At 54.2% G+C, this 15519-nt stretch overlaps 1 protein-coding gene across 1 annotated transcript in view; it reads right to left on the bottom strand.

The window, feature by feature from the left end:
- Positions 1-1867: 1867 nt before the first annotated feature.
- IGF2BP1 (insulin like growth factor 2 mRNA binding protein 1) overlaps positions 1868-15519 on the bottom strand; it is a 29460-nt gene continuing 15808 nt past the window's right edge. The window contains exons 3-15 of the mRNA XM_037411284.1: positions 9248-9296; positions 8685-8736; positions 7838-7901; positions 5902-6183; positions 5092-5226; positions 4727-4849; positions 4128-4263; positions 3910-4032; positions 3476-3592; positions 3213-3287; positions 2813-2944; positions 2508-2621; positions 1868-2092 (exon numbers count right to left, since the gene is read on the bottom strand). Of these exons, the coding sequence (XP_037267181.1) occupies positions 2000-2092; positions 2508-2621; positions 2813-2944; positions 3213-3287; positions 3476-3592; positions 3910-4032; positions 4128-4263; positions 4727-4849; positions 5092-5226; positions 5902-6183; positions 7838-7901; positions 8685-8736; positions 9248-9296 (1495 nt within the window). The 3' untranslated portion in view covers positions 1868-1999. The remainder of the gene's footprint in view (positions 2093-2507; positions 2622-2812; positions 2945-3212; positions 3288-3475; positions 3593-3909; positions 4033-4127; positions 4264-4726; positions 4850-5091; positions 5227-5901; positions 6184-7837; positions 7902-8684; positions 8737-9247; positions 9297-15519) is intronic.

Here is a 15519-nt window from a genome sequence, read left to right as displayed (position 1 = left end):
CTCCCAGGTCTCCTCCCACCCAGTGGGTGTGGGATCCCTAAAATTAATCCCAATTTTGCTTTTCCACCCTCCCGCTCCAATTTGCGGGAAAATCAGCATAAAACCACATTTTGGCTGGATTTGCAGCAGAAGAAACATGGTGTGGGGGCTTGGCTGGGGGCTGCCCCAGCCCCACCATGGAGACAAGACCTTGCCCCACGTGGAAGAGGCGATGGTAGCAGTTACTGTCCCTTCTAAATACTCAATATTAAAAACAAATCATTAAAATATATCTAAAATATAAAATCCACATAAGAGTGACGGGAATCAGTAACCATATTACATTCGTTTGACGTATATATTTGGTATGGTCTCATGAGAACAGTTATTCTTACTGCAGAAAGAAGGGTGGTGGATGGTGGTTTGTTGTGTTTTGTTGTGTTTTTTTTAAATAATTGAAAAAATATTTTTATGAACTGATATAAAATGTGCCAAATTTCAAGAATATTTTTTCCCCACCTACAGAGATTTGGAGGGGAGGGAATAAGACACAAATAGCCCCAGGGAGTTTGGGGGGGCTGGTACCTCCCCAGCTTGCTAACAGCAGTATTGAAAACCCCCGTATTCCCCGTGGCTGAGCCCCCGCAGGCTCCGGCGGGACCTGGGGGCACAATCTTCCTGCTCCGGGTGGGGACCGAGGCCGAGGGCAGCTGGCAGAGGACACGGCAAAGGAGTTGGGCACAAAACCAGCCCCGGTCAGCGGCAAAGCCGAGTCCCCTGCAGCTGCGCATCTCCCCGCGGCACCCCTCAACCCCTCCGACTCCCTCCCGACCCCCCCGACCATTCTGCAAGCATTTTGTTCCCATAATCTGATTACTAAAGAGATGAAAATTAATGCAATGTTTCCTACCAAACAGGGGTTTTCTTTGCGCTTTTTTTTTTTTTTTTTTTTTTTTTTTTGTGGTGGTGGTTTATTGCTGTTGCTTGAAGGGAGGAGGGAAAAGCAAAAGCCCTTCCATTGCCCCTGCCCTTCCCCGGAAAATTTGCCTCATCTCTAGGACTGGTCGTCACCTCTGCAGCGGAGATCACTGATAAAAACAGTCGCATGTCCCGTTTCTGCCATTATTTCATAGGCTTCAAAAAAAAATTTTTTTTTTTAAATTTTCTTTCTTTAAACTAACCTAAGATGAAAAGAAACATTCAAACAATGGAAAGAAAAAAAAAAAATCATCCTGGAAAATAGAGGTGCTCTCCTGGCTTCTAAGGCTTTGCAAGGCACTGCACTGCAGGCAGCACAGGCAGGAGGAATCCTGCCCTCCCACCTGCCCGCTGGTGGTTCTGAGACTGGAGCGGTGCAGAGCTCCCAAGGGACCCAATCCGTTTGGTGCTAAGGTGGGGGGGTTATCATTTTTATTCCCACCCCCCCCCCCCCCCCCCCAGTGGATCTCATTACCAATAATTTCATAAAAATCCACTGGAATTTCTCTTTACAAAAAAAAAAAAAAAAAGGGGGAAAAAATCAAAATTAAATGCTCCAAAAGGCTTAACGTCGTTCTAGGAATATCCACCAGCTGCAGGGAGGGAGGGAGCGAGCAAGGGGTCGGGGAGACGCAGCCACCGGGTGCCCCAGCTGGGACGGGACCCCCAGAGGCTACTTAAATGAGTGGGCAAATGCTGCACCCATGAGAGGGGACGCAGTGCCGCGGTGGCCACGGCTTCACCGCACCGTCATCCCCGCGCACCCAGCGCTGCACCAGCCGGCCTGGCGTGTTGCAGCACCTCTCGCTTCATTTAAGTAGCTGTCCCGGCACGTGGAGCTAAAAATGGATCCAATTTTTTTTTTTTTTTTTTTTTTTTTTTTTCCTTACCCTAGCCATCTACCTTGGAAGCCAATCAAACTGCCTTTTAATCTCAATTGGTTAATGAAAAAATTAGCATCTGTCTACGGTAACTGATTCCCAGCCACTCTTAAGCCCGGCATTGGCTTGTTCTGCTTTTCACGTTTGTGTAGGTGCTGCTCTTATTTCCTCCGCGCTTGTGTCTGGCCGCTCTGTCCCTTCTGGTGCTGCTGCTTCACCTGGGCCAGGATGTCTCGGATCTTGCGCTGAGCCATCTGCGGGTGAGAAGAGCAAGGTGGGGAGCTGGGGGGAACCCCAGGGCCAGCCAGACCCCAGGGGTGAGGGAAATGGCTTTGCACGTTGTGACAGATGCTGCCGCGTTCAGCACGGCTGGCTGAAGTGGCTCCGGGAAGTCCCTTCCTGCCCTGTTTTTAGCGTGGTTTCCTCCAGAAGTCGGGTTTGGGAGGTCACACTCTCCACGTGCACGCTCTCCCATGGCTCTCCCTGCTTCCCCACCATCCCAACACCATCACCCACGGCAAAGGGCACAGCTCACCCTCACCCACTTCTGCAACCACCACCAGACAGGCGTGGAAAACACTTTGACAAGAGATGACGCATATGGACACACCACCATATGAGCCATCAGAGAATCCACTAGTACTAGCACAGGAGCTGCTGGGGCCGTACCTGGCTGGCGTAGAAGTGCCCAATGATCTTCACGATGACCTGCTCATTCTCGTCAGGGGTCTGGTCCCGTGGCACCACCACCTCTGCTGCTGTCAGGTTCTGCAGCTCATTGACCTGTGGGGAAGGGGCAGAGACGACCCTGTTGTGCCATGCAGGAAGGACGAGCACCTTTGGCAAATCCCAGCCCATCCCCCGGGAAACCCATCCCTGGGATGTCCCCAGGCACTGGCGCAAAGCAGCCACCCTCCCAGGGATGTTCTCTCGCAGGGTGCTCCCACCCCCATCCAAGCATCGCTTCTGCTTACGGTTTTGCCCCCTTTGCCGATGACCCTGCCCGCGGCCGAGGCGGGGACCCGGATGTGCGTCTCCAGCTTCACTTCTTCCTTCGGTCCAAAGAAGTTCTCCTCCTTCAGCTTCCCGTAAATCCTGCCCTGTGCCTGCGGAGGGGAGGGAGCACGGAATCAGGTGCCATCTGAGATGTCTTAGCCCAGCGTGTCCCCACTGGCTCAGTGGGTCTCCACCCCTGAGATCTGGGATGGGACAGCATCCCACCAAATCCCAGTTCCTTGGGGTTTCAAACCAGCTCAGCCCCTGGGAAAGATGATGCTGGGTTTACCCAGCCACAGGCTGGGGGGCTCAAAATAGGGGCCACCCCCCCTGCTCCTCCCCCCGCATCCCCCGCAATGACGGTCGCGCAGGGGGCACCTTGAACTGAGCCTCTGGAGGGCCCGTGATGACGACCATGCGCACTTTGGAGTCCGGCGTCTCTGGAGGGGCAATCTGGAGCGGGGAGAGAGATGGGGGCTGCGGCACGGAGTGGCACAGGCAGGGTGGCAGCCATGCCCTCCCTTCCCCACACTACAGGATCGGGCCCCCAGCCCAACCGCCTAGGGTTTTCCAGGTGGTTTCCCCAGCCCCTGCCTTCCGGAGGTGCTGGCAGAGGGGGGTTCTCCACCGGGCAGCCCTACCTTGATAGAGGCACTTGCAAACCGGGAGAGCTGCTTGATGTGCTGGCCCTTCTTGCCGATGATGGCACCGACCGCCTGCGCGGGGATGAAGACATGCACCGTCTCCTGCTCCGGAGGCTGCAGGTACAGTGTCACCGGTCAGGGCTCAGTACCACCACCGGGATCAAGGATCCAAGTCCCCTTCCAAGTGATGCCTCAACCTCTCCCAAGGGCACAGGGCTGAGCCACTGCCAGACCCTGTGGGGTCTGAGCACCTTCACCACGTTTGCAATAGTTTAGAAGACCAGATCCTGCACCCATGCTGGACCTGACCTGCCTGCTGAGCGCAGGGGGTGCTGGAGGCATAACCCTGCCCATTGCAAGGGTCTCCTCCATGCAGGGGACATCCCCAAGCCTGACGCAGAAGCAGTTGGAGCTGTCTGGTGTTCACCTACCATGAAGGAGCTGTATGGCGCGGCCCCAGAGACGCTGCTCGGTGGAGGAGGTACCGCGTTGGAGGAGGCAGGGAAGAGGCCAACTGCAGCCAAGTTAAGGCCAGGGATGAGGTGAGATTGCAACTGAGGGCGAGAGCAGACAAATGCACATTGCTTTGATCAGGGCATCCTCCTGGAGAGCCCGCATCAGCTGAGATGCTGGACCAAACCCCACTCACACTCATGGCGGCCACGTCGTTCTCGTAGGCTTCCCTCACTTTCTTCATGATCTCCTGCTCCGCTTTGCAGCAGTTCTCAATGGAGCCCTTCACCGTGATGGTCCTTTCAGGGTTGTACAGAGTCAGGTCCTGCAAGCTGATGGGAAAGCCAGCATCAGCACCCCACCAGCCCTACACCCGGTACTCTGGTCCTTCTGATGGGTGCTACTGGGGTGCTGGGGACACAGGATGCCACTGCCACTGTGTACTGGTCCCAGGCAGGGCAGGGGCCAACATCATGGTTTGTACTGCAAAGTCCACTCTGCCTTCTCCAAACACAGGGCTTATGAGTAAAACCCCAGTCCTGGCCATCAGCCCAGCCAGTACCGAGTTCTGCAGCCCTGAAGAGATGGGGAGGGGACACCAAAGGGACAGGGAGAGGAATACAGAAAATATAAAGCCAAGATTTTTCAAGAGAGCTTTGGGGAGTAAAGCACCCACATCACAGGCTGGCTTCTAGCTGACAGACTCATCACATTACCCATCCCCTCATCCTCCCCATCCTCCCCAGGCTGAGGAAAAGCTGTCCTGGTTTCCCCAAAGGGAGCGAAGAGCCTTACGATGAGATGGTGATTTTTGTCTCCGTGTCCTGCTCCACTTTCTTCAAGTTTCGTCCTTCTTTGCCAATCAGGCGCCCCACAAAGTTGTTATGGGCCAAGATTTTCAGAGGCACTTCATCAGCTCTTGAGAGAAGAATGGGGAAAAAATCCAACGTGAAGGATTAGTACAGCCAGAAGAGGAGGGATTTGGTACAGAGGGGTGGGGGAAGCTCAGATCCCCTTGCTTGGAGTCCTTGGGTCCCCCAAACCAAAGCTCCCGCACACCTGGGAGCATCATACGGCTCTGGGCATTACGATGGTACCACAGCCCAGCGAAGAGCCACAGATGGGACACGGGTGCACAGCAAGGCAGGGGGAAAGCTTACGTCTTGGTGTCCTTCGCCTCTTTCTGCATGATCTCCAAAATCATCTTGCAGGCGGCAGAGCAGCCCTCAGGGGTGGAGTGGATACTGATGGCTTTTTCTGCAGCTCCCGCATTTTCTTTCCGGTGCACGTCGATCCTGCAAGCACGGGATGGGCGCTGGGGTGGGGGGAGCAGCTCTGCGGCTTGCCGGCAGCGTGAGCACCCACTGCTCCACTCCCCATGAACCGCCTGGAGCTCACACTCGACTGTAAGGTTATATGCACCCAGGGAAGGCAAGAGGAGTTAATTCTGGGCTCGACACTCAACATGGACGCAGCAGCTAGAAGGTCACATCACAGACATCCAAATAAGGCATCAGCATCTACTTATTTTAAGCAACAGGAGTGATTAAGTGGTGGAACAAGCACGTGCCTGGGGGACGGGGTGGGTTGTCCATCACTTCACGTCTTAGATAAAGCCTTCCTTGGGGGACAAGAGCCATAGCCAGCAAGTTCATGGGGCAAATGCCAGAGCAAGCAGGTGATGCTCGACAAGCTTGGACTAAATGAGACTGGCTGAAGCAGCAACCTCCCCGCACACCTGCCTGGGTCCTGTCCCAGCCAAGGCAGCCCTGGCAAACGGAGACACACAGGGAAGCACAGCCAGAGAGCCTGGCTGGGACAGGGTGAGGGAAGGTGGTTCCTGGACATGCCACCCTACCCGGCGGGAGAGCCAGAGTGGCCTCAAATAGCCCATTCTTGGATAAGAATCCAGCCTCCTAAATCAGTGCACACCACAAGGCACAAACCAGCACGTAGGAGAACGGACTCACTTGGACTGCGTCTGCTTGGTGATGTTCCTGATGGTGGCCCCTTCCTTGCCAATGATGGCACCCACGTACTGGGTGGGCACCAGGAGACGGAGGGGGATATCCACTGGCTGCTGCTTGACCGGTGCCCCCGCAGTGACGGGGGAGCCCTGCCTGGGAGCACCGCGCACCCCAAAGCCGCCCCGCCGCCCGTTCTCCGGCCCTTGCATGGACTGCTCGTCGGGGATGTAGGAGACCTTCAGCGCGTGGTTCTCCAGCTGGTGCCCATTCAGCTTCATGATGGCTCTGGAAGGGGAGAAGGGGTTGGGGTCATGCTCCCACACCGAGCAGCAGTGCAGCAGGTCAGCCCAGAATGGGCCAAGCCCTCCCTGGTGTAACGCCTGGCAAGCAAGCACCCGGAGTGGGGAAAGGAGACATCACTGACGCGGTGGGGACCCGGCAGGACTTCCCACCCAGCCTGGATGAGCCAAAGTATTTTGAAGGGACCCTCTCCGAGCACCCACGGCAAGGACAGGATTGTGCAGGGAGCGATTCCCGCATCTCCTCAGCCGTATGATTTTTGTCCGGTATCTCAAAGCCGTCCCCTGGCAGGACTTCAGGGACTGCAAGGGCTGGACGCTGTCGGTAGATGGGGCTGGCAGCAAGAGCAAAGCGACGGCTTTGGCCACCGCTCTCCAGCTCCTTCAAACCTCCCCGGCTCTCTACCGAGGCAACCCAAACTGCAGCTCTCCAGAAAGTGGTCAGTGACTCAACTCTTGCAAAAAAAAGAAAAACAAAAAACAAACAAACAAAAAAAAACACAACAAAAAAAAACCCCACCCTAAATCTGGCTGGAAAGAGACTGTCCCTGCTAGCTGCCCCATCTCTGCAGGACATGCAGGGATCAGAGATGCTCAATGAAACACATATCCACAGAGGAGGAAAGAGCCAGAGGGAAGGGCTGCAGATCTGAGAGCAAAACTACTTGCACAAAACTCTTGCTGAGTGCTTCCTGGCAAAAGAAATTCAAAATACTTCATCTTATGGGGTGTAAAGTGCAGGGCTGGTGTGGATGAACAAGTGACAGGACAAACCAGGAGTGTTCCCCTTGCTGGGCTCCATGGCCAGACCCTGCCCCATCTCCTTACAGAAAGTAAAACACGATAGCGGTTCCGCCGTGATGGTTTGCTGCGGTCACACAAGCAACCGCAGCAAATTTGGGTTTGACAGCTGAAGTATTATCGGCCAGGCGGCCATTTGGAAGCTGACGCTTTGGCAGAGTGACCACAGGCGACGTCCCAGGAGACAGCAGCGCGGCCACAGCGGCCACATTTGACACGCGCCTGCCTCAGCGACGGAAACCTTCCCGGATCAAAACCTATCCATCAATCCCCGCTCTCCTCCAGGCTGCCCTCCAAGGAAAGCGCTGCTCCCGTTCCTTTCCAGAGCCCTTCCGTGGGGCAAAAGGAAAGCGAAATAAACAGCGGTGAAAACCCAATTAATTTTCCATTTGCATTTAGTGCAAAGCCCGGTCTTCCCCGGGCAGGACGGGGAAGGGAGCTGCAAGTCTCCACATGAGCCATCAGCCTGAGAGGACACGTGCTGCCTGATGCTTGCCAGCTCCTATGATATTTGCTCTCATTAACTTTTTCTGGAGACATAATCCCTGAAATCATATAAGTACAAGAAAATCTCCACTTTTCCTTGAGCAAAACGTTACGGTTTTACTCTCTGAACTGCAGAGAAAAGCCTAAAAACTCGGGTGTTCATCTGAAGGTGAAGGAATTCAGAGCTCGGGGAGGGTGTCCTCAAAGATTTGCTGCATTTTTAGCCAAAATGGAGGAATTCTGGGGTAATCTGACTCCCAGCACTGGAAATCCTCTTTTCTGCAGGCAGGGAAGGGGCCAGAGCAGCAGCAGGGAGGGCAGCCCGAGCTCCCGAGGGAGCACAGGGCACTTACTGCCTGGTCTGCTCCCGGTTGGCGTAGGTGACATTGACAACAGCCGTCTCGCTGTCCGTGTTCACTGCGAGCAAAAGAGGCAGAAATTAGAGAGGCAGTGCAAACATCTCTGACCAAAGCCCCCTGAAAAAGCTGAGACACCGTCTCAGACAAGCCCCCACTCAGACAAGTCCCTTCCAGGGCTCCCCAGGGATTTGCGAACATTTTTCTCCTGCAAGGGAGAAGAGTGTCCGAGGACTCACCCTGGGCAGCACAGACCCTCCTGCCTTATTTGAAGGATCCCGATGTGCCGTTGCGCCCTGCAGCAAAGCCACCAAAGCCAACTCCACCCTGCCATCCCTCGCTGGAGCCCAGGGAGGGTCCCAGGAGCTCCTCCAAGCCCTCCTTTCCATTTCTAGGAGGGTTATGGTAACTCTACTCTCATTAAACATCCCACGGGCAACATTAAACCTCCTGTCTCAACTGATCGCCATTAGAGGCTGAGATAAAATCTGCCGAGTGGAGACAGATAGTCCCCGGGCAGCCTCGGGAGAGCATCCCGCATCTTCCCCCAAAGCAGCTGCAGGGGGGTACCCACAGGTGCGGTGGGAACAATGCTGACCCGGACCCGATGCAGGGACGGACACCCACATGAGCTGCCCAAAGCCACCTCACGGGACTCATCTTTTAGCAACAGGGAACAAAAAACAAGCCCCAGCAACCAGGCTGAGACCTCTTGACATCTTCAGCCACGGCTTCTGCTGACAAAGGAAAACCACATGTCCATCCTCGCCCTTCTCCCCCCTCCCAAAAAAAAAGAGCTGGGGCAGAAAATATCTTAAATACAGCTTCTTTTTTTCAGTCCTACCTTGCTCGCAGTTTTCTACAGTGCCATACTGGGCTAGCAAGCCATCCAGAACCTGGAAAAAGGAGCAAGAAAACCCCACTTTATGCTGGGATTGTCAGGACAGATCAAGGAAATACAATCAATCAATAAAGGCAGCTTTCTAATCATTAAGACTTCACAAGCAATTAGATGAAGGAAGCTCCTGCCTACTCCAGGACGCTGGAGCAAGAGGCCTTGGAGCCTGCCTGGGGGGGGAAAAGAAGAAAAGAAGAAAAAAAGAGTCAGGGAAAAGTCCCAGCAGCCAGCAGGAAGAAAGGATCCGGTTTGTTCCTTATACAATAGATAAATCATATATCCCTGTTATTAATGGGGATTTTTGTTGGTGTAGCTTACATTGCTTCTACCAGTTGAATTTACTCCTGTAATGGAAGAGGAATAAGCTACGTGGACGCAAGGGCTGAGTATAATTAGACCAAATTAACAACTAAGAAAAGGAAAAATAGACTTTAATCCCAAGTACAGAAACCTGAGGCAGGGAATTAGTCTGTAAATCTGACCTACACTTCTCCACTTGCTCCTCTTACCTCCCATCGCAGCTGGGGTGGGATGTTTCGGATTTGAATTTTCCGGCTCCTGAAATAAATGAAAAGCGATTAAAAAGCAGATTTGGTGTCCGAAACGTGGCTGTCTTGCATTGAGCTGTTGCACATTGATGTATCTAATCAAGTTTTGCATTTCCATACACTACCAGGATTTCTGATGGCTTTTGGCTAATTACACCCAGCCCGGTCGGTGCTGGATTTATGCCGGGAGCTTCTCCAAGAACAATGTGCCAAAAATCCCCCCAACCCTTCGGGACTGGCTGGAGCCCTAATGCGGGCATGGCTGGAAAGGCAGAGACTTTAGCTAGATTAAATAGAAGGATTAGTACACAAAAAGGGAGCCGTGTGCTCATGCAGCCTGCCCTCCTGCAGCGGAGGCATGAAGGAACGACCCTTGGGATGCCACCAACCGCTGGCGGGAGCTGCTGGAGCATCACTGCCGCAGCCAAAAACCCGGCTGAATTTTAACCGGGGAGGCCAAGGCACGGGCATCACAGCTTCCCCACTCAGGCTGCTTCCCCACTCACATTTTTGGCTCTTCCCAACCTCACTTTTCCCAAAATAGAAACTCTTTTTTTAATTCTGATGCCAAATTTGCCCCGGGGGTGCTGTCCCCCCACCCACCCCTCACCGTGCAGCTGCTGCAGACAGCTGAGAGCAGCCGTGGGCTCGTCCGGCGGCACCGGCACACAGCCATGCCACCACGGCTGCCGGCACCCCAACGTGCTGCTGGACACCGCAAAAGCCCCCACCTAAAGACAATGACACCTTTAGGCATCCAAAGCTATGAAGGACGCAGCTTTGTAGGCACAACTCGCCTGCAAACAAGGGCCAACCCCCAAGGATGGCTGGTCCTCCCCACCAGCCTCTCTTCTTCACGAATAACCAAAACCACTGAATTTTAAGATGCCTAAGGAAAAGGAAGATAAATGCCATGACCATGGCAGGCAGCTCAGCGCTGGCAGCACTATATTGGGTAAATACCCTCGGACCTGCTCACGACAGACCCAGGCTTCAAATTCAAAGTATTTATGACTGCGTGGAATAATCCAAAAAAAGGAGAGAAAATGAGATTCCAGATCCTTATCTTCTAATTACACAACTTCAGAAGGTGGCTCAGCTCATTTGTCAATGAGAAGAAATCGTCTCCGCATGAAATGGCTGAAAGCCATTGGTGTGATTTAGCCACGCAGGTAAGGATCCCTCCTCAGTCCCTTCATCCCGCCAGGTAAAAGCAGCTGCCTCGAGCATCCCCTCTGATCCGCGCTGCCAATGCAAACCCACACACATCAAAATCCTCGAAAGGGCTGGTCTGGCCAGTTGGTTTTAAACAAAACCAGAACTGACGTTTCCCAAAGTCACCAAAGACTTCCCAAAGGTTCAGACCAGAGGGATGGGATGGCCAGATTTGGGGTGGCTCTCCCCTCCAAAAGTCAAAATGAGCACAAAAAAGAAAGATTTCCAGCGGTCCCACCAGCTCAGCCGCTGGGAAGGCTCTGAAACACCAAAATTTGTTGCTACAACACATGCAGACCAGGCGGGTGAGGAAAAAGAAACCAAACCAGCCTTAAAATCACAGTGTGTTGGGGGGGGCTGCAGAAAGCAGAGGCTGGGGGGGGGGATGCTCTGAAACCAGATCTCTCGTTTACATGTTAATCCGCATCCCAAAATGAATGGGAGAGAGATTAAGAAATTCAGAATGCAAAGAATGTCACAGTCCAGGGAGGGTCAAAAGGATTTGAAGTGATAGAGGAAACCCCGTAGGTCTCCCACCGCCCACCCCTGCCACGGAAACTTCTCCAGATAGCTACAAGCATCTGCATGGGCAGAGCATGTGTTCTGCACATACGTGACCAGAATCAAACGTGCTATGGAGAGAAAAGAGCCGTTTATGTTCCCACACCGTAATTCTGCTGGTGGCATCTAATTGTCTCCCCCTAAAAAAAAAAAAAATAATAATTAAAAAAACACAAAAATCGATCTCCTTTTCTGAGCTTGCTGGAGCATCTGCCCGGGCAGAGCATCACCCACATACGCGCCGGCCAGGAAAGGTGCAGGGCTGCTGTGCGCCTCGCCAGGGCTCCTGTGCTTTTATTAATATGTTAATTAACCGGTAATTCCTCCCATCGCGACTATACCACTGGGATTATTTGCCGCTCGTAACAGCCTCCAGCTCGTAACAGCCTCCATCGCTGACAGATATTAAATCCCACCGAGGCCACGCCGAGAGGGGAAGATGGGTCTTTTTTCAGCCCAACGGGCTGAGCTGCACAGCACAGAGCAGGTTCCCCCGAAATCCCAGGATGAGCCGGCAGCCTGGAGCCTTCCCTCCTGGCCCATCTCCATCGGTGCCCACCGTGCCCCAGGGAGGGCGGAATCGGGGCCGCATCCGTCACCCTTCGGTGAGGTCCGGCTCGACACAGCGTTGCCCCACGGTGGGTGGAAACCTCCCCCTTCGACGAGCAGCCGAATCTGGCTCCGTCCAAGCACTCGGCAGTGGCTGTGGTTAGAATTACAGAGGAAGTCATGAATAAATAAACCCCGCTATTTGCTTTGCCAGAAGCAGGTCCTGCTGTATTTAAATCCTCGTCGCAAAATGCCGCTCTTCACACCACCAAACACGACAGCCCCGGTTCTGCCCGCTCCCACCTCCGCACCAAGCAGAGCTTTACTCCAAATAAATAACTCCGCAAGACGGCAATTCCCTGGTTTTTATTCATGATGTGCCAAAGGCAGGCGCTACTCCCTCCCGCGCCGCGAAGGGCTCTCGCAGCCTCTGCTCACCGACCTCAGCTGGCAGCCAGGACCCGCACTCGTGCCCCTCAGGCCAGCAGGAGCCACGGACCAGCCCCGGCACCCCCAGCCCACAGGAGGAGGCAAGAGCTCTGCTGGACAATGCTCATCCTACACCGAAGGCAGGAGCCTCCCAGATCCTGGGGGTGAGCTGGAACAGACTGATCAACCTGGTTAAAAAAAAAAAAAAGTCTATTCTCAAATCCGGCCAGTTCCTGCACATGCTGGTGGCTTTTTTTCATTAAAAAAAAAAAAAAGCCAGGGGAGGAAGAGGAGGGCGAACAGCTGCAGGGCTGGAAGGGAGAGAGAGAGGACCCACGGGTCCCAGGGACAGATCCCGGTGTTAGTCTCCTCCTGCTCCGTGCCGATGATGCTATTTGGGATAATCGGATTTTAGCATCCTGCTACGTCTGTTCTTCAACCCTCAAAAACCTGCCAACATGCCCGGCAGCCCCGTGCGGACCTGCTGTCTCTCTGAGCAGGCAAAGCAAGACCTTTGGAACCTCCTGACACTACCAGTAAACCCTCCCTGGACGTGTGTTGGGCTTGCTGGGGAGAAAAAACCACCCACCCCGGGGCACCCCGACTGTAACAGGAGGTGGTGGTAGGACCCACATCATGGAGCCACACCACAGATGAGCATCCTGGGTCAGTCCCTCATTACCCCCAAGCAGGGGAATCACCCAAATCTGCTCCATCCAAGGCTTCCCTCAGGTTTTCCTTCAGCCAGCTCTTTAAAGAGCTCAACACACCAACAGGTTAAGCCTCACTGGGAGAAAAAGCAAAGGGATGGAGCAAAGGGATGGAGCAAAGGGATGGAGCAAAGCACCATGGAGCAAACTGGGAGAATCCAGGAAAGGGACTGGGGATCCTGCAGTACCTGGGCACTGCAGAGATGTCTCACCCCGCCACGCTGCACCCACTGATACCATGTGGGTCAAACCCAAAGATTACCAGGAGGAACCTCTTCTCCAGAAGGGAGAAACGGAGCTGAAACAGGGAAAACTAGCAGCAAAGGAAAGCCTCGTTCATTCAGAAAACACCCACTGCTGGTCTCCGACAGCCCCGGAGCCAGCTGGAAACCACTCTGTGTCCCTAACGCACCTGGAGTCCCCCCAAGCCCACACGGCATCGCTGGCTCTCGGTGCCACGTCGGCAGCCACATCCTCAGAGCTGTGCACCCTCGGGTGCTCATGGCACATCACCAGCATGAACAGAGTGGTACCTGCAGCTGCCTTCACACAAAACCCTCATCACCGAGGGAGGCAAAATGGTCACTAAGAATCCCGCATTAAGTCTTGAGGTGGTTTGGGGTTTTTTGTTTTGGTTTTTAATTTTTAAATCTCACTGGGAAATATCCAAGTGCGGATTCAGCCATCAGGATCCACCTTCTCTCACCCTTGGATGCATCCCCAGAGATCGCCTTCGAGAGGGTGGCCAGAGCCTCCCGCTTAATTAAGAATCTGCTGGTAATTCCCTGGAGCAGACTGGCACAGTGGCAGCAGTGGCAGGGACCCAAGAAAGGGGCACTAGCTAGTTAGGAGCAGGCAGCCTGGCCGGGGGCCAGCAGGAGGCTGGGGCTGGCCGCCACGAGCCAAAGGCGACGGCAAAGCAGCATCGGCAAAGCAGCATCCGCACAGCCCGGCCTCGCTGGAGGGTTCCCTCCCTCTTGCATGAGCCCCATGGGGTGCTTGAGGCGATGCTTTGGAGGGGCAGAGCTGATCCTCGATCCTCGCTGCACCACCAGCACCGGCACACCCCTGCCACCCGTGCTGTCACCTCCTCCCAAGAAAGTTTTGGTCACAGGTCCCAGCCGAGACAAGAGCTGCTCTCGCCCAGCACAGAAAGCTGAGAGATGTCCGGAGAGGAGCATCCCCGCACCCACAGCCGCTAGGTGGGTTGGCAGCGGAGCAGGGGATAAAAGTGCCTCTCTCCTTCGCACCCCGCGGATGCGCCTCCTTCCCTGGCCTCGCGGCACACGGAGCCCCGTGGCGCAGGCAGGGGCTGGCCGACGGACTGGCGTTATTTTGCCAATGGGATTTGATGTCAAGCATCACTGGTGCTGGCAGATGGAGGCGGCTGGTGGGATTGGCACAGTGGGCACGGGAGGAGAGGAGGACGGAGGGTGCAGGGTGCCCAGGTCACCCCAGCTATTGCCCTCTGGGCGCTTAGCCCTGAACAACATTCCCTGTGATCTGCAGGGAACACCCACAGCTGCCTGCGTTACCAGTGCACGATGCTCAGCAAAACTCATCTTTAGGGAATGGCAACAGCCCCCATGCACAGGGGGACCCTCAGCAGTGAAACAGCCCCACAGCGTGGCTATTTCCAGCACAGCCAGCCCCACAGATTTCCTTCCTCTTCCCCCACCTGTCCAGGTTTTGTCAGGACAACTTGATTTCTCTTTAGCCCCAAAGCAAGGGGCTGATTTAGCGAACCTCTGCTAGAGAAAGGACCAACTCCAAGCACCACAGCATGAGCCACCGGTCCTCTGCCCCGCATTGCTCTGCATTAGGGTGTCAGCAATGGCTCTGCAGTCACACCAGAGCCACACACACCCCAGACACTCTCTGCAGGATGCTGGCTACAGCATCTCCCTTAGATCCAACACCTCCTGGACCTTCTCTGTCCCCTACCATGTATTCCTCAAAGCAGAGGTGACTACAGGCACCAAGATGCTGAGGGACCAAGTGCCAATGGCAAGGTACGGCCAAGCTCAGGGCTCTCCCCTACCCCCAGCACCAACCCTGTCCTGGCCATCTCCCACCAAAACCATTTATGCAGCTCCTTGGGGCAGGAGGAGGACGGCCAAAGCCAGAGACATGGCGGGACATACTAGAATTGAACAACATTAATGATGGCTTTTCAATCAAATGCAAATGTTATGCAAATTTGGGGGCTGAAAACACAGTGCATCCCTGATTCAATTAACAGCATTTCATTTATCTAGTTAGGCTTTGATTCAGGAAAGCACTTAATCCTGTGCTTAATGTGTTGTTGTTGTTGTTTTTTAATGTTTTAAACATTTTTAAATAGGAAAATGTGGTTGCTAAGACACAAACGTTGCCAGGGGGACTTGGAGAAAAGTTGTAGCAGAAATTACTTGCTTTTCCCTTATAAATTGATAGGCTTTCAATTTGCCGGCATTTCCACGAAGCAGGAATATTATCCCTAAACTCCCTTCACTGGCAAGGAAACAAAAGCACAAAAAAAGGAGGCACCTGCTAGAAGCCCACAGCAGGTTCCTACCACACCTCTGAGCACAACCCAGCACCGTCTGCTTGCGTGGAGCGGACGGGATCTGCCCCCAGGCTTTAGCCACGCCACCTCTGAGCTGCCATCTTCCGCGCTGCCCTCCAAGCCAAACACATCCCTGGGCTTCCCCACGTGCTGGTCAGCGGTTGTGCCATTAAACCCACTGACCCACGGACATCCCAGCAGGACCAGGCACGTGAGGTCCC

The sequence above is a fragment of the Falco rusticolus genome, chromosome 18 (genome assembly GCF_015220075.1).
Source record: "Falco rusticolus isolate bFalRus1 chromosome 18, bFalRus1.pri, whole genome shotgun sequence".
Classification (NCBI taxonomy): domain Eukaryota; kingdom Metazoa; phylum Chordata; class Aves; order Falconiformes; family Falconidae; genus Falco; species Falco rusticolus.
The sequence above is the reverse complement of the archived record's forward strand: the minus strand, read 5'-3'. Positions and strand labels throughout refer to the sequence as shown.